The sequence below is a fragment of the Typopeltis vanoorti genome, chromosome 20, assembly GCF_054136105.1.
Source record: "Typopeltis vanoorti isolate ZY-2024b chromosome 20, IOZ_Tvanoo_1.0, whole genome shotgun sequence".
In the NCBI taxonomy this organism is placed as follows: Eukaryota; Metazoa; Arthropoda; class Arachnida; order Uropygi; family Thelyphonidae; genus Typopeltis; species Typopeltis vanoorti.
The window spans coordinates 70,522,897-70,545,737 of record NC_143568.1 but is presented as its reverse complement, the minus strand read 5'-3'; the positions used below and the strand labels follow the sequence as shown (position 1 = coordinate 70,545,737).

General features: G+C 33.5%; 1 protein-coding gene across 6 annotated transcripts in view; it reads left to right on the top strand.

Annotated features, from left to right (window-relative positions):
* Window positions 1-22,841, top strand: part of LOC150095552 (uncharacterized) — a 486,687-nt gene that overhangs the window by 86,859 nt on the left and 376,987 nt on the right. For 4 of the 6 annotated variants that reach the window (XM_090410226.1, XM_090410227.1, XM_090410225.1 and 1 more), the window contains exons 4-6: window positions 1,405-1,463; window positions 17,667-17,766; window positions 22,639-22,687. In XM_090410226.1, the coding sequence (XP_090266352.1) occupies window positions 1,405-1,463; window positions 17,667-17,766; window positions 22,639-22,687 (208 nt within the window). Of the gene's footprint in view, window positions 1-1,404; window positions 1,471-17,666; window positions 17,767-22,638; window positions 22,688-22,841 lie in introns of all 6 variants that reach the window. The other 2 variants (XM_090410229.1, XM_090410228.1) reach the window with 2 other exon arrangements.

Genomic DNA, 22,841 nt, shown 5'->3' with positions numbered 1-22,841 from the left:
CCAGTAAAGCAAATATTTAATTAATATTATTATGTAATTATTTTGCATTAATGTTTCTCTTGTAATAAAAACAAAGTAGGAATTGGAGAATTTCTTTTATTTTTGTTTTATAATCCATCAGGGGCAATATTTAATTGACTGCCTCAGGGTGCGATCTAATCTGGCGACAGCCCTGACTGAACTGTATGCCCTCTTAATAGAAATGAATAAAAAAGTATATTGAGGTTAAAAATAACTTTTGCAGACTGTCCTGGTTACTATCTATATTTCACAAGCTACTATTACAGTTTCATTGTTTAATCACTCATTTATGTGTAGTTAAAGTATTTTTTTTTGGCTATCTTAATTTTGTGATGCTGACAAAGCTATCCTTAGTTGGAGATACTATTTGGTCATTTTACTGATTAACTCTTATGTGGAAATTACTGTGAAATTCTGGTTCATTAAAAGGAAAATTACCAATTTTTTTTTTTTTTCTTTCAAAATTGGTATTTTTGAAACATTTTCAAATAAAAGCATTTTGAAATGTTTGAAAACAAATGTTTGTAATGTATGAAAAAATGTTTGCCTTTGTATTTTTATTTTGAAATAAAAATTAATTGCATTTATGATATTTAGATGTATAAATTCCAAAAATGTGGTCAACACTGCACTGGGAATTTGGCAGTACAATGTATGTTACTTTAGAGTTGCTGTTATTATTATTATTATTACTTTCAAATGCCACTAATCTTGCAAACATGGAAAGAAAGAAACAAACAACAAAAAAGGCTAAACTTCTCATATATACTGCCAACTAGATTTAAAATGCTATAAGAAGATGCTTATGAATAATTTTTGTTCTAATTATATATAATATGCAAATTTTTTTGTCACTTTAAAACAAAAACATAATCAGTAAAATATAAATTACCTAGTTATAATATAGCTCAAATCCTTTGTTGGGTTTATTGAATTTTTTAAGCTAATCCCCCAAAAAAGTTGTTTGAAATGTGTTACCTGAAAGGTCCAGTTTAGGCTCAAAGAAGACACACTCTCTTAGATTTAAAAAAATAAATAAATAAAAATAAAAAATAATAAAAAAAACAACCTCCCACATGTCTTACTAATTCAATTGCATTATAAACATTGATCTATAAGAAGAAAAATGCTGATCATATTATGGATATTGTTCTCTGAGACTTGCCAAGCAAACACAAGAATTAATATACTTTCTAATGCATACTTAATTGATTGTTTCATATATTTTTTAAAATTCATTTTAGTAAATTACAAGCATTGAATTAATGTAATCTGATTATATTGAGGTTAAAACAATTTGTATTTTTTATCACTGGATATTGTATGAAAAGCAGACTTCTGTATCTGTGTAAAATATAGTATAGTATTTTATCTTTTTTACAGAAGATTCAGCATATGAGAGAGAAATGCCACCATCCAGAGTGGGAAGTCTCAAGACTCATGCAAGTAGTAATAATTAATATTAATCATCAATATAATTGCTGTTTTGTTATTTAATTAAGAATTAATTTTTAATACTAAATTTATTTTATTACTAAATATTTAAAAATTATTAAATTAAAATTTAATAATTTTTAAATATTTAGTATTAAAATAAACATATCAGATGTAGCTGATGCATTATGAAAAAAATATAATTCATTGATCACACAAATCTGTAGAAATTCAAATTATTCTAGGTATGTTTTTAAAATATATAACCATAGTTATTATACTTTATTAGACAGACTTGCAGACAGCATCCTTCTACATGTGGTATTTTGATTGAAAAGTGACTTGTTTATAAATTTCTGAATTTATTCTGAAAATTATAGTTTTCTGTGCTTGAGTGATTAGTATTGCTAAGCTGTATTATTTTTCATCATAAATTACAAAGCATACGTTACTAGAAAGAAAACAGTGGTTTTATTTGCATAACTTATTTAATAAAAAATACTTCTTTGATATATCCGTTGGTCTCAAACAATGATATTTGGTGCTGGTATTGATGGTCCATAATTTATACCCAGTATTCATGATGCAGTTAATTGAGTAGAACTGTGTTGATGTATGGGGTAATTCTGATGGTCAAAAGGATTTATACTTGCAGATTTGATTACACTTGAATGGTTTTGTTCTTTGGGGAAAGTGTGAATGCGAATAGTCAGGGAAATGAGATGTGTGTCAGGATGCGTGGATGAAAGTGTAGACACATGCATTAAATTAAGCATCATTATGAGATAATAACATACAGAATGAAAGAGAAAACTGCTTTGTCAAGAAAGAAAAGTGAAAACTGTAGAAATACAGTGGAAGATGGTTGAGGAATCAACCCCCAGCTCTCTGTTTGAACTGGCCATGTTTTAAGAATTACCAGAATCCTTGTTATCCTGCTGGTTTACCATCACGTGAATACATTAATGTCATAAGCATTGGGAATAATGGCAAGGCTTTCTCAAAGATGTAAAATTGTTGCTATTAGCTGGCTGACAGAGCAGGATATTGTTACAGGAATAAATGTGATGGGCTAAGTTACTTCAGAGAGGACAAAATAGGAGGAGTGTGGGGGAAATATTATTGTTGATGACTGCAGAGAAGTTAAATCCAACCAGAATAGAAATATTAGATGGTGGTGGTAGGATGCATAATACAGGCAATGGGTTTGAGATGGTTGGTGTGAGATAGATGTTAACAGGACAAAATACACAATTGGGTGCTGCTGCAGATCAGGATTGTCTGAAGAGGACCATGAAACACAGACAGACAAAATCTTATGGATGTAAGGAGGATTAGCCTTATGTCTGATCTCAACTGTGAGGATATAGATTGGAGGTAAGAAAATGCATACAAAATAAGGGCAAGAGAATTTATAAAATTTACTACCTTAAGCACATGTGATGGAAGGGACACATGGTACATGGGAGATGACAGTATTTGCAAGAAGGGACATGTGGAACTACAAGGCAGTTCCATCTGCTTGCATATTAAGTGGTTATGATATATTGAGAAGGTAGCTTGAAGTTCCTTTGGAATGAGAAACTGCATGGTAAAGGAATCAGCAGTGCATGGGAAGTTCCCAAAGGAATTTTGAAGGAAGCTGCTTTTGACTTTGTCTTCGGATTGAAGAAAATAAATTACATGGAAGTTGAAGGATGAATAACACTTAAAGGAAGAGCTGGATAAAAAGAGAATTTAGATCTGATATCATGAGGAGTATAATAATTAGGCAGGAGTAGTGTAAAGAGCAGAACAGGAGAGTGATACCCAAGAAAGGGAAATCAGATTTAAGAAAAGAAATTAGCTGAATAAGTCAAGAGAAATCCAAGCGGATGTTACGGTATGTAATGAGCAAAAGAATGAATAACCACGTAAGAATAACCTTAATGAATTTGGTTGTGTCAGGGCACTAATAACAGCCTAGTTGTAAAGGGTGCAGTTTAATAAGGTATGCTTTCCAGAAAGATATATTAGCTGTTTGGATGCTGAGGGTATTCTGTATTCCCACATATCAACCTTTATTCTTTGATGAAAAACTACAGGTGTTGTAGGTATTAAGTGTTGCAAGAGCTTGATTTGAACAATGCAAGAATGAATGGGATATCAGCATAGGTGCTGAAGGACTCTACAAGAGATTTGGTAGTGTCTCTGATCTGTTTGTTTAGATTCTGAACACATGCATGATATCTAATAAGTGGACGGAGCAAGATGATATCATTATACAGGGGTGCAGCCAGGACTGATGCAGCAAATGATAGACCAATTAGTATCTCTGGTATAGTCATCCAAGTGTTTGAAAAAAACTAGTTAGGAATTGCATTCAGAGATGGACATATAGCATTATGATACTTTATAGAGGGCAGCATGGTTTTGTGAAAGGTAGATCTTGCTTTTGCAATCTGCTCATGCTCTGTAATAGAGTGACAGCAGAGCGAGATGAGAGAAGGGAATTGGATATACCATGCTAGAACTTCATGCTATTAATGACACACCTAGAGAAAATAATTAATTTAATATATTTGCTGATATTTCACTGGATATATTTCATTTTTTTGACCAGTATCTTTAGAGCACAAATTACAACTTTGATAAAACACATAGAAGACATGGTAGGATTGCAGATGCCCTTTCCACACAGTTAGTAGGACAATAACAAATATCCATACCCATGGCAGGACTCAGTGCAGTTTTTTGGCTGAAGAGTAGATATGCTATAACTGTTCAGCCAGCAAGCCACATTTCCCTTTGACATATTTGAATTATTCAAATTTGCTGTATATATTCAGGTTATTATTTATGGAAAGGAAAAATATACAGAGCTAGATGGGACTGCATTGTTCCTTCTAATGCAGTCCCATCTAGCATTTAGAAGAGAAAGACTGTTTTTCAGATCTGCATCTGCTTTCAAAAAGTCAGCTTAATTTGAATAAATATGGTTGCATAAACTTCAAGATCTCAGTTTACATCCTAGGTGTGTTATAAGTCACATATTGTGCTCTCTGAAGATGTCTCTCTGACCGAGATGAAATATTGGAAGAATTAGCATTTTTAATATCCTTTCTCTGTGCTGTTTCACTCTATTAAACCTCCAACGAGTTCCTCCCAGCATGTGGGCAATAAGCTTATATATAGTCACATAGAAAATTCAGATGGAGTGCACTTTTTTGTGCTTCCTTTCCTCTGCCCTCTTCTCTACCTGGTGGCCTGCGTAGGCATTATCTCTGCTAGCAATTTTGCAGGAATATTATTTTTCAACAAGCATCTGCCATCTTTCAACAAACATTGCCTGGGCTGCTGCTTCTTAAGATGATAACATTCTCATGCTCGACATCTGTCAGAGATTTTGCGTTCCTAGAATTGGCATGAACCTAATAATAATATCACTATCCTATGAAGCAATCCAGACAAAATTAAGCAAAAGTGCTGATAATACTTCCGAGGGGTTGTAATTCTTACAAAGGGAGTTTTTTTTTTTTTTTTTTTTTTTTTTTTAAGGAAGCCAGTCGTTAAAAATTTACCAGTGCACCTTTAAACAACTTTATTCCCTTTCTAGATATTGTAGTTACATGACTACCAAATGGGTTATTAGCATTTTCTTTTATACTAAACCCACATGCACAGTAAATTACTTTTGTAAGTAATCACACCATCACCCATCCCAGTAGTATGCCATCTTCAAAACATTTATGTACAAAGCCAGGACTATGTGATCAAATGACACAGTTCATGCCACTGAATTCTGGTACATCTGTAACACTTTTTTTAGCCACTGACTACAATCCCTATAAAATAGACAAAATATATATACATGCCTACATGCAGTTAGATTGAGAAGAATTACTGAAGGGAAGATTGATTCAAAAGAGACGATTATCTCTGCCTGTGTTTTCTGATCTTAACCTAAACAAGTATGGAGTAAAAAAACTTTCAAACATCTGGGAGGCTATAATTCTGCATTTAAGTAACAAAAAAAGCCAGTCACTGATGACTATGCTGGGGTGCAATCGAAATATTTGGATTCTTGCTTGATGTTCTGTGTTCTTATTCAAAATACTTTTTACCATATTATCTTTATCCATGAAAATTCCTCAAGTTACTATGAGATGAAATATTACATTAATTTTTTTTTTTTTTTTCTGATATGAACAAGCCATCCAAATTTTCTCAGGTATCTCCCATAATGCAAAGCACATCTCCTTGCAGACCTGTATACTGCTATGCATTAAGGGAAGGGCCACTACCCAGACCGATTTCAACCTTTATTTACTAGCTGGTTGGTTAGCCTCCTGACATGCTACCATCAAGTTTGGCCTTGTGTACCATCTAGTGACTGGCCTATGGACCTGTTTTACTGCTCTTACCCATCAAATAAGGGCTGTACAATTCCCTACTTAAATGCTTGACGTTGAGCATGTCACTGGAAAGTTATAGTCTAACCAAGTGTTAGACTATAATAAATTTAGTTTAATCCTTTATCCAAGTGTAAGCAAACATAGTTTGCACCTGCAGATATCTTCAGGACTGAGGTAAGGTAGTGCAACACCAGGCAGCTCCGAGCAAAGGTGGACCGAACTCGCATCACTCCTTGTTTCAGGTATCTCTCATAATGCAAAGCACATCTCCTCGCAGACCTGTATACTGCTATGCATTAAGGGAAAGGCCACTACCCAGACTGGTTTCAACCTTTATTGAGGTCTTGTCAGCATTACCTTACCTCAGTCCTGAAGATATTTTCAGGCACAAACTTTGTTTGCTTACACTTGGATAAAGGATTAAACTAAATTTATTGTCACTGGAAAGATGACAACTACACTGCTTTCCTAAATAGTTCTTGTGATGAACATTTTAATATGAAAATCAGTTTATTTTGATTTTTAGAAAAGGTACCAAGTTTTACCACTTAAGACCTCTCCAATACGTAGTGTAGTAAAGTTGATTACTATTCAGTGGACTAGGTCTGGTAGTTCAAAAATGAAGAAAATATTCCTGTTGTTAACATTTTTAACATCCTCTGATGAAAATTGATTTATTTTGATTTTTAGAAAGTGTACAACACTTTCTATAAAATGTACTTAGGATTTTTAAAATGTCTTACCATAATTACCAAAAGAGGAGTGTAGGAATTAATATGGGATGGAACTATTATTTATATCAGAGAGTAATTTTAATTTCTATACAAATGATACTACTTTCAAAATCATTGGAGAATATAATAAAAAATTAATATAATAATTTTTATTATATTAATAAATATTTATAATAAAAAGAGAATATAATAAAATATAAAAAATAGCTGTGCTGAGAAAAAATAACCAATATTTACCCTATGATTTTGAGAGGAGGATAATAATATCCAATTTCACCACATTACACATATTTTACACATAAAAGAGAGAGAAAAGTTGTATAAATTGTAAAGGTCTTTTTTGTTACTATTTAAAACATTTCTTGGATAAAGAGGTGAAACAGAAATAAATTAATGATTAATGAAAGGATCATCATTTGATTACCAAATTTTGACTTATAAATATCTTAGTAAATTAAATTTGCCAAGAAATTATGATCCTGTTTAATCCTCTATCCAAGTAGAAGCAAACCAAGTTTGCATGTGACATATCTTTATGACTAGGCTATTTATATATAGAGATCTCGTAATACAAAGCTTGCTTCCTTTCAGATGTGCAGAATACTGTGCATAATATTTCAACCTTTGTTAAGCATTATTATTATTAGGGGTGCTTAATGGTCAAATCTGTATAACTGAGAGGAGACCTCCACATAGCCTTTAAAGGAATGCGGAGAACCGACCAGGGCTTCTGAATTAATGTCCAATCCTCACCTTCTCGTGGTGCACCCTGTTGGGTATCTACTTGGATACTGAACAAACGAGGATGGGCTGGCAATTTGGGATTTAGCCGACCAAATTGTATTCTTATTGGTTAAACCAAAATAAAAAATGATGGTACAACATGACAAAATTTAATGCTGGCTGGGGCGTCGCCCGGTTAAACGAGGCCCCCGTTGTTTTCGCCAGGGAACCAGGGCGAACAGCGAAAAGTCAGCTACTGGAACAAATCTGAAACCAAACCCCAACTCAACATCACCAGAGTTAAAGATCGGTACTATCAATGTAAGAAGCCTGAATGGCAAAGAAATGGAGCTAGCTGAGGAATTAGATAAGTACCAGATCGACATAATAGGAGTGAATGAAACAAAAAAGACCAAAACTGGTGAGATCTTTCTGCGTAATAAATACAAAATGTTATATTCAAATCTGAAAACAAACCCCAACTCAACATCACCAGAGTTAAAGATCGGTACTATCAACGTAAGAAGCCTGAATGGCAAAGAAATGGAGCTAGCTGAGGAAATAGATAAGTACCAGATCGACATAATAGGGGTGACTGAAACAAAAAAGACCAAAACTGGTGAGATCTTTCTGAGCAATAAATACAAAATGTTATATTCAGGCAATAACAATCAAGGAAAAGAAGGAGTAGCCATAATATTCAACACAAAATACGAGGCTAATCTTCTTGAATGGCAGTCAGTCTCAAGTAGAGTAATGTGGGCAAATATGAGAATGGGGAACTGGACAATGAGACTTATTTGTGCCTATGGTCCCACAGAAGGTTCTACTAAGGTAGAAGTGGAGGAATTTTTTGAGGCTTTAGAAAAAGCAACTGACACAATGAAAAAGGAAAAGTTGGTCCTTGTTGGGGATCTAAATAGTAGAGTAGGAAATGATTGTGAGACATACAAAAATATTTTGGGAAAATTTGGAGAAAAGAGCAAAGCTAATAATAATGGCAAATATCTGTTGGATTTCTGCTCAGGACATGGACTGGTTATTACTAACACCATGTTCCAACATAAAAATGTGCACAAATTCACATGGAGAGAAGAGGCTAGGAATAAGAAAAGTCTCATTGACTATGTTATTGTTGATAGTGATGTTTTCTCCCTGGTGCAGGACACCAGAGTGTACAGAGGATTTGAAATTGGAAGTGATCACTATTTAGTCTTGAGCAGGATAAAATTGAATTTCATATTGAAAAGAATAACATGTAAGAAAGTTTTAAAGCGAATAAAAGTTGAGCAGCTCTCAGATGTAAACTGTAGACTAAAATACAGAAATATTATTGAAAAGAAAATGAAAGAGTTTGAGAACAGGAATCAAACCTTGGAGATTCAGTGGCAAACTCTAAAGGAAACATTGATTGATTCTGCCAGAGAGGCATGTGGTGAGGTTGTGTGCAAAGATAAAAAAATCAGAACTCCCTGGTGGACACAGGAAGTTAAAGAGGCAGTGAAGGAAAAGAAGAAAGCATATCAAAAGTTCCTGGCAAATAAGTCAGCTTTTACTCTTACAGAATACAGAGACAAATGTAAGAAAGCTAAACAGTGTGTAAAACTAGCTAAACAAAAGTCATGGGAGGACTTTGGCAAGAATATAGAAAATAAATATCAAGAAGGTGGCAAAATATTCTGGAGGTTGTTGAAGAAGCTTAGGAATGGAGGAAAGAGTGCTGTAAAAGGAATTAGAGATGATAAAGGTGAAATGAAAACAGGAGAAAAAGATATCCTTGAAGTATGGAGTAATTACTTTGAAAAACTGCTAAATGAAACAAGCAGTGATGACAGCACAGTGATAAAAAACACTGACCAGGCATGCAGTCAGGAATACATATCCATACTTGAAGTAGAAAAAGCCATCAAAGGCTTGAAATGTGGAAAGGCAGCAGGAGTAGATGATATTCGACCAGAAATGCTGAAGTATGGTGGTATAAGAGTCTTACAGTGGCTGCACTGCATAGTTCAGAAAGCCTGGACAGAGGGACGAATTCCCGATGATTGGAGTAGAGCTCTCATAGTACCCATATATAAAAAGGGAAATAAAACTGAATGTGAGAATTACAGAGGTATTTCCCTACTGAGTGTTCCTGGCAAGATCTATGCAAGTATACTTGAGAAGCGGTTGAGAAGAATTGTGGAAGAAAAGCTTGGTGAAGAACAAGCTGGATTCAGGCCAAATAGAGGCTGTCAGGATCAGATCTTCACTTTACGACAAATAGTCGAGAAAGCATGGGAATATAACAAAGATCTGTATTTAAGTTTTGTCGATTTGGAAAAGGCATATGACAAGGTGTCAAGAGAGAAGCTATTCAATACGCTGCAGTTATATGGTGTCAATGGGGCATTATATCAAGCAATACTTAGTCTTTATTTGAGTTGTGAGTCTGCAGTTAGAATTGAAGGAAGTACAGGAAGATGGTTTAATGTTAAATCTGGTGTGAGACAAGGATGTACGTTATCCCCTCTGTTATTCATTATCTATATGGATCACATTATGAAGGAATGTGGTATTAAACCTGATATCAAAATTGGAGATGTTAATGTCAGCTCTTTGCTTTATGCGGATGATGTTATACTTCTAAATAAATCCGCTACAAGTCTGCAAGATTCTCTGACTAAATTGAATAGCTGTTGTAATAGATATGGTATGAAGGTCAGCAATAAAAAGACAAAGACAATGAAAATAGGCAGAATCATTGAAAATGTCAACTGTGTTGTGAATGGAAAACCTGTGGAACAAGTAAAACATTTCAGCTACTTAGGCACAATTTTTACTGAAGATGGTAAACTAAATATAGAAATAGACAACAGAATCAGCAAAGCTGGTATCGTGGGAAGTCAATTGAATAAATTCATATGGAATAAGAAAGAAATTAGTCGGAACACTAAATTAGCTGTATACAAGACTGTGTTCAAACCAATTTTAACTTATGGATCTGAGAGCTGGGTCAGAAGTAAAACACTTGACCAAAGACTAGAGACCGCAGATATGAGAGTCCTGAGAAAGATTAGAGGCGTGAACAGATGGCATCAATGGCAATATCATATTAAAAATGAGGATATTAGGAAAGAACTTGACATTGTCAGCATCCAGGAATGCGTTAGCAGAGCTAATCTCAGATGGTATGGTCACTTAAATAGAATGGGAGAGGAAAGATTAGCAAAACAAGTGTTCTCTGCCAGGTTGGCAGGAAAACGACCCAGAGGAAGACCAAGATATAGGTGGATTGATACGGTACAAAGTGCCTTAGACGATAGAAATATAAGATCTGATAATGTTGGAGTCTTGACAAGTAACAGACTGATTTGGAGGAAAATTGTAGATAGGAAGTTAGTAATGATGTAATTTTTTCATGTAGTACTGTCATATCCTGTACACCCCTTGAGGGTACATGGCAGGAATCTGATGATGATGATGATGATGATGATGATGATGTTATATTCAAGCAATGACAATCAAGGAAAAGAAGGAGTAGCCATAGTATTCAACACAAAATACGAGGCTAATCTTCTTGAATGGCAGTCAGTCTCAAGTAGAGTAATGTGGGCAAATATGAGAATGGGGAACTGGACAATGAGACTTATTTGTGCCTATGGTCCCACAGAAGGTTCTACTAAGGTAGAAGTGGAGGAATTTTTTGAGGCTTTAGAAAAAGCAACTGACACAATGAAAAAGGAAAAGTTGGTCCTTGTTGGGGATCTAAATAGTAGAGTAGGAAATGATTGTGAGACATACAAAAATATTTTGGGAAAATTTGGAGAAAAGAGCAAAGCTAATAATAATGGCAAATATCTGTTGGATTTCTGCTCAGGACATGGACTGGTTATTACTAACACCATGTTCCAACATAAAAATGTGCACAAATTCACATGGAGAGAAGAGGCTAGGAATAAGAAAAGTCTCATTGACTATGTTATTGTTGATAGTGATGTTTTCTCCCTGGTGCAGGACACCAGAGTGTACAGAGGATTTGAAATTGGAAGTGATCACTATTTAGTCTTGAGCAGGATAAAATTGAATTTCATATTGAAAAGAATAACATGTAAGAAAGTTTTAAAGCGAATAAAAGTTGAGCAGCTCTCAGATGTGAACTGTAGACTAAAGTACACAAAGATTATTGAAGAAAAAATGAAAGAGTTTGAGAACAGGAATCAAATCCTGGAGATTCAGTGGCAAACTCTGAAGAAAACATTGATCGATTCTGCCAGAGAGGCATGTGGTGAGGTTGTGTGCAAGGATAAAAAAATCAGAACTCCCTGGTGGACACAGGAAGTTAAAGAGGCAGTGAAGGAAAAGAAGAAAGCATATCAAAAGTTCCTGGCAAATAAGTCAGCTTTTACTCTTACAAATGCAGAGACAAATGTAAGAAAGCTAAACAGTGTGTAAAACTAGCTAAACAAAAGTCATGGGAGGACTTTGGCAAGAATATAGAAAATAAATATCAAGAAGGTGGCAAAATATTCTGGAGGTTATTGAAGAAGCTTAGGAATGGAGGAAAGAGTGCTGTAAAAGGAGTTAGAGATGATAAAGGTGACATGAAAACAGGAGAAAAAGATATCCTTGAAGTATAGAGTAATTACTTTGAAAAACTGCTAAATGAAACAAGCAGCGATGATTGCACAGTGATAAAAAAACACTGACCAGGCATGCAGTCAGGAATACATACCCATACTTGAAGTAGAAAAAGCCATCAAAGGCTTGAAATGTGGAAAGGCAGCAGGAGTAGATGATATTCAACCAGAAATGCTGAAGTATGGAGGTATAAAAGTCTTACAGTGGCTGCACTGCATAGTTCAGAAAGCCGATGATTGGAGTATAGCTCTCATAGTACCCATATATTAAAAGGGAAATAAAACTGAATGTGAGAATGACAGAGGTATTTCCCTACTGAGTGTTCTCAGTAGGGAAATACCTTGGTGAAGAACAAGCTGGATTCAGGCGAAATAGAGGCTGTCAGGATCAGATCTTCACTTTACGACAAATAGTCGAGAAAGTATGGGAATATAACAAAGATCTGTATTTAAGTTTTGTCGATTTGGAAAAGGCATATGACAAGAGAGAAGCTATTCAATACGCTGCAGTTATATGGTGTCAATGGGGCATTATATCAAGCAATACTTAGTCTTTATTTGAGTTGTAAGTCAGCAGTTAGAATTGAAGGAAGTACAGGAAGATGGTTTAATGTTAAATCTGGTGTGAGACAAGGATGTTCATTATCCCCTCTGTTATTCATTATCTATATGAATCACATTACGAAGGAAAGTGGTATTAAACCTGATATCAAAATTGGAGATGTTAATGTCAGCTCTGTGCTTTATGCGGATGATGTTATACTTCCAAATAAATCTGCTACAAGTCTGCAAGATTCTCTGACTAAATTGAATAGCTGTTGTAATAGATATGGTATGAAGGTCAGCAATAAAAAGACAAAGACAATGAAAATAGGCAGAATCATTGAAAATGTCAACTGTGTTGTGAATTGAGAACCTATGGAACAAGTAAAACATTTCAGCTACTTAGGCACTATTTTTACTGAAGATGGTAAATTAAATATAGAAATAGACAACAGAATAAGCAAAGCTGGTATGGTGGGAAGTCAATTGAATAAATTCATATGGAATAAGAGAGAAATTAGTTGGAACACTAAATTAGCTGTATACAAGACAGTGTTCAAACCAGTTTTAACTTATGGATCTGAGAGCTGGGTCAGAAGTAAAACACTTGACCAAAGACTAGAGACCGCAGATATGAGAGTCCTGAGAAAGATTATAGGCATGAAAAGATGGCATCAATGGCAATATCATATTAAAAATGAGGATATTAGGAAAGAACTTGACATTGTCAGCATCCAGGAATCTGTTAGCAGAGCTAATCTCAGGTGGTATGGTCACTTAAACAGAATGGGCGAGGAAATATTAGCAAAACAAGTGTTCTCTGCCAGGTTGGCAGGAAAAAGAACCAGAGGAAGACCAAGATATATGTGGATTGATACGGTACAAAGTGCCTTAGACGATAGAAATATAAGATCTGATAATGTTGGAGTCTTGACAAGTAACAGACTGATTTGGAAGAAAATTGTAGATAGGAAGTTAGTAATGATGTAATTTTTTCATGTAGTACTGTCATATCCTGTACACCCCTTGAGGGTACATGGCAGGAATTTGATAATGATGATGATGAGAATAATAGAGGTTACAAAGATTTCAAGGAGAGGAAAAATTGTAGTGGATCATCTTATCTTTATAGCTCATACAACATTTAACAATATAGCTACATTTCTTAGTCCAAGTAAAGGAATCTGCCTCGATAACTTAAAGGTAAAACTGTGTCACATTGCACAGTTCATTGTACATTTATTCCTTTGTAAGCAAAATATTGTCAAAAATTTCACTACCTAAATATGTGGTAGCTTCATCAGAGTGATAGAAAACTGGTAAACAAATGATGAGATCCACGAGTTTGAAACAGCTGATGGGAAACCTAACTGAATTAATAAAAGGCAAACATACGGCACCTGGGTAGAGCTTATGTTTTGAGTAGTGCAAAACAAAGCAACTTTGATGCTATAGGTTATATTCACATAAGCTCTCTGGTAAATTCAAAACTTTAAAAAGTTTCTTTCTGTATTCGCCTATAAAATATGAATGGATCCATAATATCCTCCATTTGTACACAATAAAATTATGATATTAAGAAAAATTAAAATAGTTACTTTTACATTAATCACAAATTATCAAATGTGATTCAAATTGAAAAATAAAAATGAAAAATAACGACTTCACCATACATTACAGCATAAAAGCCAGTTGAATAGTGGTAGTGATTTCTTTTCCCCCCTGTTTCACCAACAAACCATCCGATAAGAGCAATAGAGTTGTGAAAGAACTTGGAGCAACTAGTGTAACAAAAATACTGTGTGTGGTTGCTTTCATCCTATGCTGGATAACAGCACATTCATCATATGCTGGGATAACAGCATATGATGAATTAAACATATAATGACAGTATTATATTATATTTAAAGGAAACACAAATAGATATAGAAAATAATGGATAACTTTATATTTACGCATTCATTGAATAGTTTCATTGATTTGTCGTAAAATTTTATTCTATAATCTATACAATGATACGATACTCATTTTGATAAAATAAAAAATTATAACAATTTAGACACTTTTCTGTTTCAGAAAATTTGTGAAAGGTCTCAGATTGTTTTTCCTAGGACTCAAGACAAGAAAGATAAGATTAGAAAATTTTGTCCAAGGACAGAAACTGTAGTCAGAACTAGTCTGACTAGTGTTTTCTGTTTATATACAAGTAGCTAGTTGTGAAAATTTTTGACACAAACTTTTTGTTTGCTCATACCTTTAAAATAAGGATGAAAACAAAAATATAGTTGCTTATCAAGCTTTTATACTTTCCTTCCTTTAAAAAAAAAAAAAAAAAAAAACTACACAGTTTCACGGATTATGTGATTATGGAGTTCCTTCCTGGGATGAGCTTTTGGATTCCTTGGGAGTGTCAGATAATAATAAAATTACTACAGCTGCCCCTAATCTGGAGCATTGAATTGGTTGATTGTGGACTCTGAATGTGGGCTGATTTCCATTTGGTAGTCCAGGTGCTTGACCACCTCCAAGTTGGTGCCTCATATAACACTCACTAACCAGCAGCAGCTGATACCAGATTTTTAGGTTATATCAGCAGCAGCTGATATAACCTAAAAATTCATTTTCTGTTACCATATATTATTCATCCTACCAATCCAAATTCCTATAATTAAAATCCCTCTGTCCAAAAAAATCACCCTCCTTTTACTTGAGCAATAAATTTGCTTAATATTTTGCTAGACATATTACTCTATTAATTTCAGCCTTGCACCAAACAACCAAAAGCTATCACATGTGGTGCCATTTTCTACCTTCATGTTTAGCAGTTAGTTATAATTAACTCTTATTACATATTCTACCCACATAACCTTTTGGTCTAAGAGTTAATTATAATTAGGACTGTAGTAATCTATGATCTTAAATTTAATATAATTTAACTTATGTTAAGTTATTGATTAGGCCACTAATCAATAACATAACTTAACATAAGTCCTTATTATATTAAATTTAAGATCATAGATTACTACAGGTCCTTATTATAATTAACTCTTAGGCCAAAAGGTTAAGTGGGTAGAATATGTAATAAGAGTTAATTATAATTAACTGCTAAACATGACGGTAGAAAATGTAGATAGGAAGGAGTAATGATGTAAATTTTTCATGTAGTACCATCATATCCTGTACACCCCCTTGAGGGTATATACCAGGAATTTGATGATGATATCTGTATAACAGCAGTTGTGGTTAAAGTATTGAAGAGATTGTTTTGAAATGGAATATAGGATTAATTGATGGTTATAGTGTTCTCTATGATGATCAGTATAGATTCATGAAAAGTAAGACACTTTAACAATCTGCTTACATTTTATTAAAGTGTGTAAATGTATTGGGTAAGGCAGACTCATGTTTGATATTCTTGAACTTTTCCAGAAGCTTTTGATAGATTACCATGGTAAATAAGAGATTGGTTGGTTGAATGATATTTTGAACTTGTATGTGTGTGTGTGTTTTGGGGTGAGAGATAACCTAGTAAAGGAAGATAACCATGGGCTCCAATATTCAACTTATTTGTTTATGATGATATATGTGGATTTACAGGATATTCAGTTTGCTGATAATGCAAAGTTGAGTGATGGGGGAGAATTTATAAGACTTGATGCTGATGTCAGGTTCATGAAGATTTAAATAGATCTTTTGCTTGGATGAATGAGTGGAGTTGCAGTTTTAGTTAGTTCAAGATGTTACATTTTGGAGTACAGAGAATCAGAGATGTGTACTGTTGGTGAAACTGTGCTACATGAGGAGGATTAGATTTGGGATAACAGCATATGATGAAAAAGCACATTGCCAGTGTTATGAAGGAAAGCTACAACCAATTCTTACAGTGATAAGGAGTATACTGACAAGTAGTGATAAGGAGGTGGTCATTGGTCATACTACACATGAACTGCCCAGCACAAATTTTATTTTCTGCATTCTGTTGTCCATAGCCCAGTCAGTTTCTGTGATGCTCTTTGGTTGGAAAGACCTGGTCTTTTTTTTTTGTTTGAAGGTTGATGAGTATTTACTCCTGAAAAATCAGGTTTTTCTTTCAACACAAGAATTAAACTGAATAGAATACGTGCAACTGACAGCCATAATACATCATACAGGTAGGATTAACTGCCTTATCTGAACATTAATTAGCATTTCAAGAAGCCAAATTACTTGTCCATGACATGTTGTTGAGTTCTAGTATGTAGGGAAAATGGGAATGTATTTTCACCTGTGATTTGCAAACTCCAGAGGTGAGTGTCTTTATCAAGTCAGGAGTGTTGGAGAGGCCTGAGGAAATGTAAATTGCATTTAGTGGATAGGAAGGAAAGAGGTGATATGTATAAGTTAGTGTTCAAGTTTCATAGCATTCATACAGAAGGAAATGGAGAATAAGAACAATGTGGAGGGAAAGAGAACACATGAGACCAACCCTTGAAGTTTTATAAAGGTTTAGTAAAGAGGGGAGATTTTTTTTACACAGAGAGTGATTGAAGAGTCAAGTGTATTACACATGCTAGGATTGTAAATAAAGATCCATCTGTTAGATATGTTAGTGATAGTAATAAATTTTTAAATCAAAGTAGGATGAAGGTCTAGTTTTCTATAATCCTTAATTATAATAAAAGTAAAAATAAATAAATCTGCTAATACCTTTTATTCCCCAATAAGAGTAGGTAGTGCTTTTATCAATTAAATGCTATTAAATATTAAGACTTGAAAGTTATCATTTAGTTATCTTCTCATGCATGCACGCATGCACCTACCCTTACTTTAGTTATCGACCACTCTTGATATGAAATAATTTGAATTTTCATTTATCACCTAGGATAAAATTATACTGCTATTGGTATCACTTTTCATCTTGTGACCAGGAGGATGAAAAGCCAGATTCTCACCTTATCTTTTCTAAATGCATCTTAAGATATTATCTCAACTATATGGAAGATTATAACAACAACAAAAATAAATAAATAAATAAACAATTAAATAATTGAATCAATATTTAATTTATACAATTTGATTAGTAATGGAATTTCAAATTCTCTGTTAGTTTTACCATATTGTATCAGGCACATTCTGTCTTTTATGATTTGTTAATTTTATTACTTAGAATAAAATTTTCTTATTGTAAAGGCCAATAATATCTTACTCTTTTCTATCAGGTTTCCCTTTCTTATGATATTACAGAACAAAATATCATTTCCATGCAGAAAATTGTTGATGACACATCTAAATCTGCTAAACCATCAGAATATCAAACAGGTAGTTTATTTTTTATTTTATTTTATTTTTTTTTAAATAGTGAAACCTGTAGTGCGATCATAATTAAAAGAAACGCACATTCACCACAGTGAAAATTATTTAATTGTAAATATATCATCCTAAGTATCTTAGGACATCATCAGTACAGTAGTTTAAAACAATAATAGGAATAACATACACTTAGGGTGCATGATTACAATAGAATCTCATTAAACGTGCGTAACGTGTTACAGAAGTAAAAAAAAAAAAAAAAAAAAAAAAAAAAAAAAAATTATTTAACACAATTTTGTATGACAATTTCCCATACTTTAAGAATAGTAAGAACGTTGTAAAAAGAGTTCGACGCAACGACGTTCTTACTATTCCTAAAGTGTGGGAAATTGTCATACTAAATTGTGCTAAATAATTTTTTATTTATTTATTTTTATTTTTTACTTCTGTAACATGTTATGCACGCTTAATGAGATTCTATTGTAATCATGTGCTCTAACTGTATGTTATTCCTATTATTGTTTTAAACTACTGTACTGTTGATGTCCTGAGATACTTAGGATGAAATATTTACAATTAAATAATTTTCACTGTGTTTACTTTTAATTAGGTAGTTTATTGTTTTACTTTTTTGCCTTTTTTTTAAAAACAATATAATTTCAGAACTGTAATGTTTTTGTGTCCTCCAAGTAAGTTGTCTTCATAAAAGTGATTGGACTGCTAATTCTTAAGAATTATTAAAATGAATTTATCAACTTTGGATTTCTACACAGGGATTGTTAATGTTGATCTGGGTAAATTGAGGATTTCTGTGATCTTCTGACTCGATAAAACTTCATCATCATCAAATTCATGAGTATCTTCAAGGTTTGTACAGAATATTATGATAGTACACATGAAAAATTTACATCACCACTAACTTCCTATCTAAAATTTTCTCCCAAATCAATCTGTTACCTGTAAAGACTCCAACATTATTAGATCTTATATTTCTGTCTTCTAAGGCACTTTTTACTGTATCAATTCACCTATATCCACATTAACCACTTGGCCAACAATGCCGGCCTGATTGGCTGAGTGGTTAGCATATTCATTCTCCAGCCGAAGGGCTGTGGGTTCGAATCCCACCATGGCCATCGATGTTTGTCTGTGAAAATACTATGGTGGTGGTGGTCGGCGGTAAATGATGAAGATAGTTGCGGTTGGAGACAGAAAGTTGTAGAGTAGGTTCCCTCCCTCGATGAGTCTTTGGACTTCCTGGAGGTGTTACATAATAATAATAATAATATCTTGAGCTTCCTCTGGGTCTTTTTCCTGCCACCCTGGCAGCTGGTTTTGCTATTCTTTCCTCTCCTGTTCTGTTTAAGTGACCATACCACCTGAGATTAGCTCTGCTAACACATTCCTGGATGCTGACAATGTCAAGTTCTTTCCTAATATCCTCGTTTTTAATATGATATTGCCATTGGTGCCTTCTATGGATTTCTTGATCCATAGATGGCATCAATCTTTGGTCAAATGTTTTATTTCTAACCCAGTTTTCAGATCCATAAGCTAAAATTGGCTTCAGCACTATCTTGTATACAGCTAATTTAGTGTTTGAATAATTTCCTCTTATTCCATATAAATTTATTCATTTGACTTCCTACCATACCAGCTTTGTTGATTCTGTTATTTATTTCCATATTTAATTTACCATCTTCACAAAAAATTTTGCCTAAGTAGGTGAAATGTTTTACTTGTTCTAAAGGTTCTCCATTCACAATGCAGTTGATATTTTCAATACTTCTGCCTATTTTCATTGTCTCTGTCTTGTTATTGCTGACCTTCATGCCATATCTATTACAACAGTTATTCACTTTAGTCAGGGAATCTTGCAGACTTTTATTAGATTGATTTAGAAGTAACATCATCTGCATAAAGTAAAGAGTTGAGATTAACATCTCCAATTTTGATATCAGGTTTAATACCACTTCATAATGTGATCCATATAAATAATGAATAACAGAGGGGACAATGTACATCCTTGTCTGACACCAGATTTAACATTAAACCATCTTTCTGTACTTCCTTCAATTCTAACTGCTGACTTCCAACTGAAATAAAGACTGAGTATTGTTTGATACAACTGTAGTGTTTTGAATAGCTTTTCTCTTGGCACCTTGTCATATGCCTTTTCCTGATATACAAAAGTTAAATACACAGCTTTGTTATATTCGCATGATTTCTCAACTATTTGTCGTAAATTGAAGATCTGTTCCTGACAGCCTCTATTTGGCCTGAATCCTGCTTGTTTTTCACCAAGCTTTTCTTCCACAATTCTTCTCAACCGTTTCTCAAGTATACTTGCATAAATCTTACCAGAAATACTCATTAGGGAAATATCTCTGTAATTCTCACATTCAGTTTTCTTTCCCTTTTTATATATGGGTACTATGAAAGCTCTACTCCAATCACTGGGAATTCGTTCCTCTGTCCAGGCCTTCTGAATTCTGCAGTGCAGCCACTGTAAGACTTTTATACCACCATACTTCAGCATTTTCATAATCTCTCTTTCTCTCTGTAGTTCTAGATGTCATTTTCTACCAGAAACTCTATGACTGACTACAACCTAGGTCATTGTTTCATCATCACTTTAACAATTAGAGTGTGATTAGACATCCCATTCACATCCTTTGATGTGATGAGATTTGAGACTCAACCTTTTATTGTTCTTACATATTGCTTCTGATAATTGTTCAAGAACTCAAGGAATTGATTAAAATCATCAGTAATGATCACTCTTTTCTTTTTTTACTAGTCAGTTTGTGTGTAAATATTTTTGTCTCCACTCTTCACATTCCCTGGCCTATAGCAGCATCGAATGTTAACTTTCACTTCACACCATACTTCTTCAAAATCACTATCACTATTTTCCCCTTGTGTCTCAACCGTTGTGCAGACATAATTTCCCTGCTAACATCAGCATCACTTCCCCAGTTTTCTATCACACAAAAAAGAATAATGATATCCTTCTATCTTTATTCACTTCAGGATATCATTCTTATCCTAAGAACAGACTCTTCAGTTGATTCACACCAGATCCATTTCAATGCTACTCATCTCTTTTATACAATTCCATGTACTCCTCAAATGCATTCCACACCTTATCAAACTACACTTCTTTCTCCCTATACTTCCCTCTCTCTTACCATATCATTCATGATTTTTGCTCACTGTCTCGACTCATCACCATACCTAGACAACACACCAACTACTCTTTCTAAATATTGACTTAATAATTAAAAAAAGTTAATTATTATTCCTAGACTTTGGTTTCTTCTATTAAACTAAAATATGAATTGTAGCATCCCTTGTTCTGTGTTGAACTTGCAGATATATTTCAGGAGCTGATGATAAAATATCTCTTTTATTATTATATTGTAATAAACACTATCACTCACTCTCTCTCTCTCTCTCTCTCTCTCTCTCACACGCGCGCACATGCATCTTGTCCTCTACCATCTCCATCTTCTAATAGTTTTTTTTTTTGTTAATTGTGTGTGTTCTCTGATTGGTTTACATGTATTCAGGTTGAAAAACCCAAGTTTTTGGGAGAAAAGTGCTTCTGCCACCTTGCCTTAAGTTGAGGAAGCCCATTTAAATATTCCTCTCATTATGATGATCAAACTCGGGTCTTTTCTAGTTGCAAAGTGAAATATCCTATCATTCTTTCAACTGTGTCATGTAGGCATTTTTTGACCGTTCTTTATGATAATTGTTTTTGAACGTTTTCTATGCTATTATTGAATTCAGCACTGTATACTAAATTATTAACATACAGTGGTATCTCGCTAATCCGAACCTCTAGTCCGAACCCTCCAGTAATCCGAACTGGGGTTTGAAAGAAAAAAAGTTTTATTTATTACGTATTATTATATTGTGTACTATTATTTTTATTTAATAATTATTATTTTAACTATTATTATTTATTATATTATTATTATAGTAGAGTATTTTTTCATGTTTTCGATTATATGATTTATTGTGTGTTCACGTTTACTGGGAAGCCATTGAACCTGAAGCAATTCGAGCGTCATGGAAAAAACTGCAGCCTTCTTGAATTTACCAAGATTGTGTATCACCAAGATATGGTGATACACAAAAAAGAGGAAATTCAAAACGTGCATAATTTGGTTAAAAATATAAATCCAGATGTTGAAATTTCACAAATAGATGTTAGGGAATGGAAAAAGAGTAACACAAAGAGGCAGTTGACAGTTTTAATGTGTGCATAGAATGGGCTAAGCAGAATGATACGCCATTCAATGATACGAGAAGAAGCATTCGAAAAAAGTTTAGCTTTCAAGAAGCAAAAGAAAATCAGTGACTTTTTTTACAAAGAAATAAAAAAAAACTTTTTTGTGTTATTTTGTGAAATTTTTTTGTAGGTTGTGTACAAGAAAGTAATATTTTTTACACAAATTAAGTTATGTAGTGATAGTTTTTTTATTGCAGTTTTATTAAATCAGAATCCTCAACAATACAGGTACATACAAACTAAATTTTTTACTAAAATAAACTTGTGTATGGTATTATTTTTTAAGTTTTACATTACAGTATAGTAGCTTTTTTTCTATCAGATACTACATTTATTTACAGAATTAAATTGATGTACCATTAGAATTTGATTATTTTTGGTTAAATGCTAGTTATTGTTGTCTGTTGGGCGAAAATTCGCTAATCCGAACTTTTTGTTAATCTGAACGAGCACGGTTTTTATTAGTTCGGATTAGCGAGATACCACTGTACTGTTATAAGATTTGTTTACAGTTTAATAGCAAATACAATTATACTTTGAAAGATTTTTGTATGTTGATCTAACTTTTTTTTTTCTTTCAGATATTCCTTTTCAAGCTGAAACTTCTGTGACCTTGCATCTACACGACAAGTATAAACCACACCTTTTAATTTTTCTAAAATATGCATAATTTATTTGATTTTAACATGTTTTAGCATAGAGATTGCTCATTCAATTTATATGAATTATTCAACAAATGTGGTGATTTAGGAAGTATAATCATTGCTTCAAAATGTTAAGATTG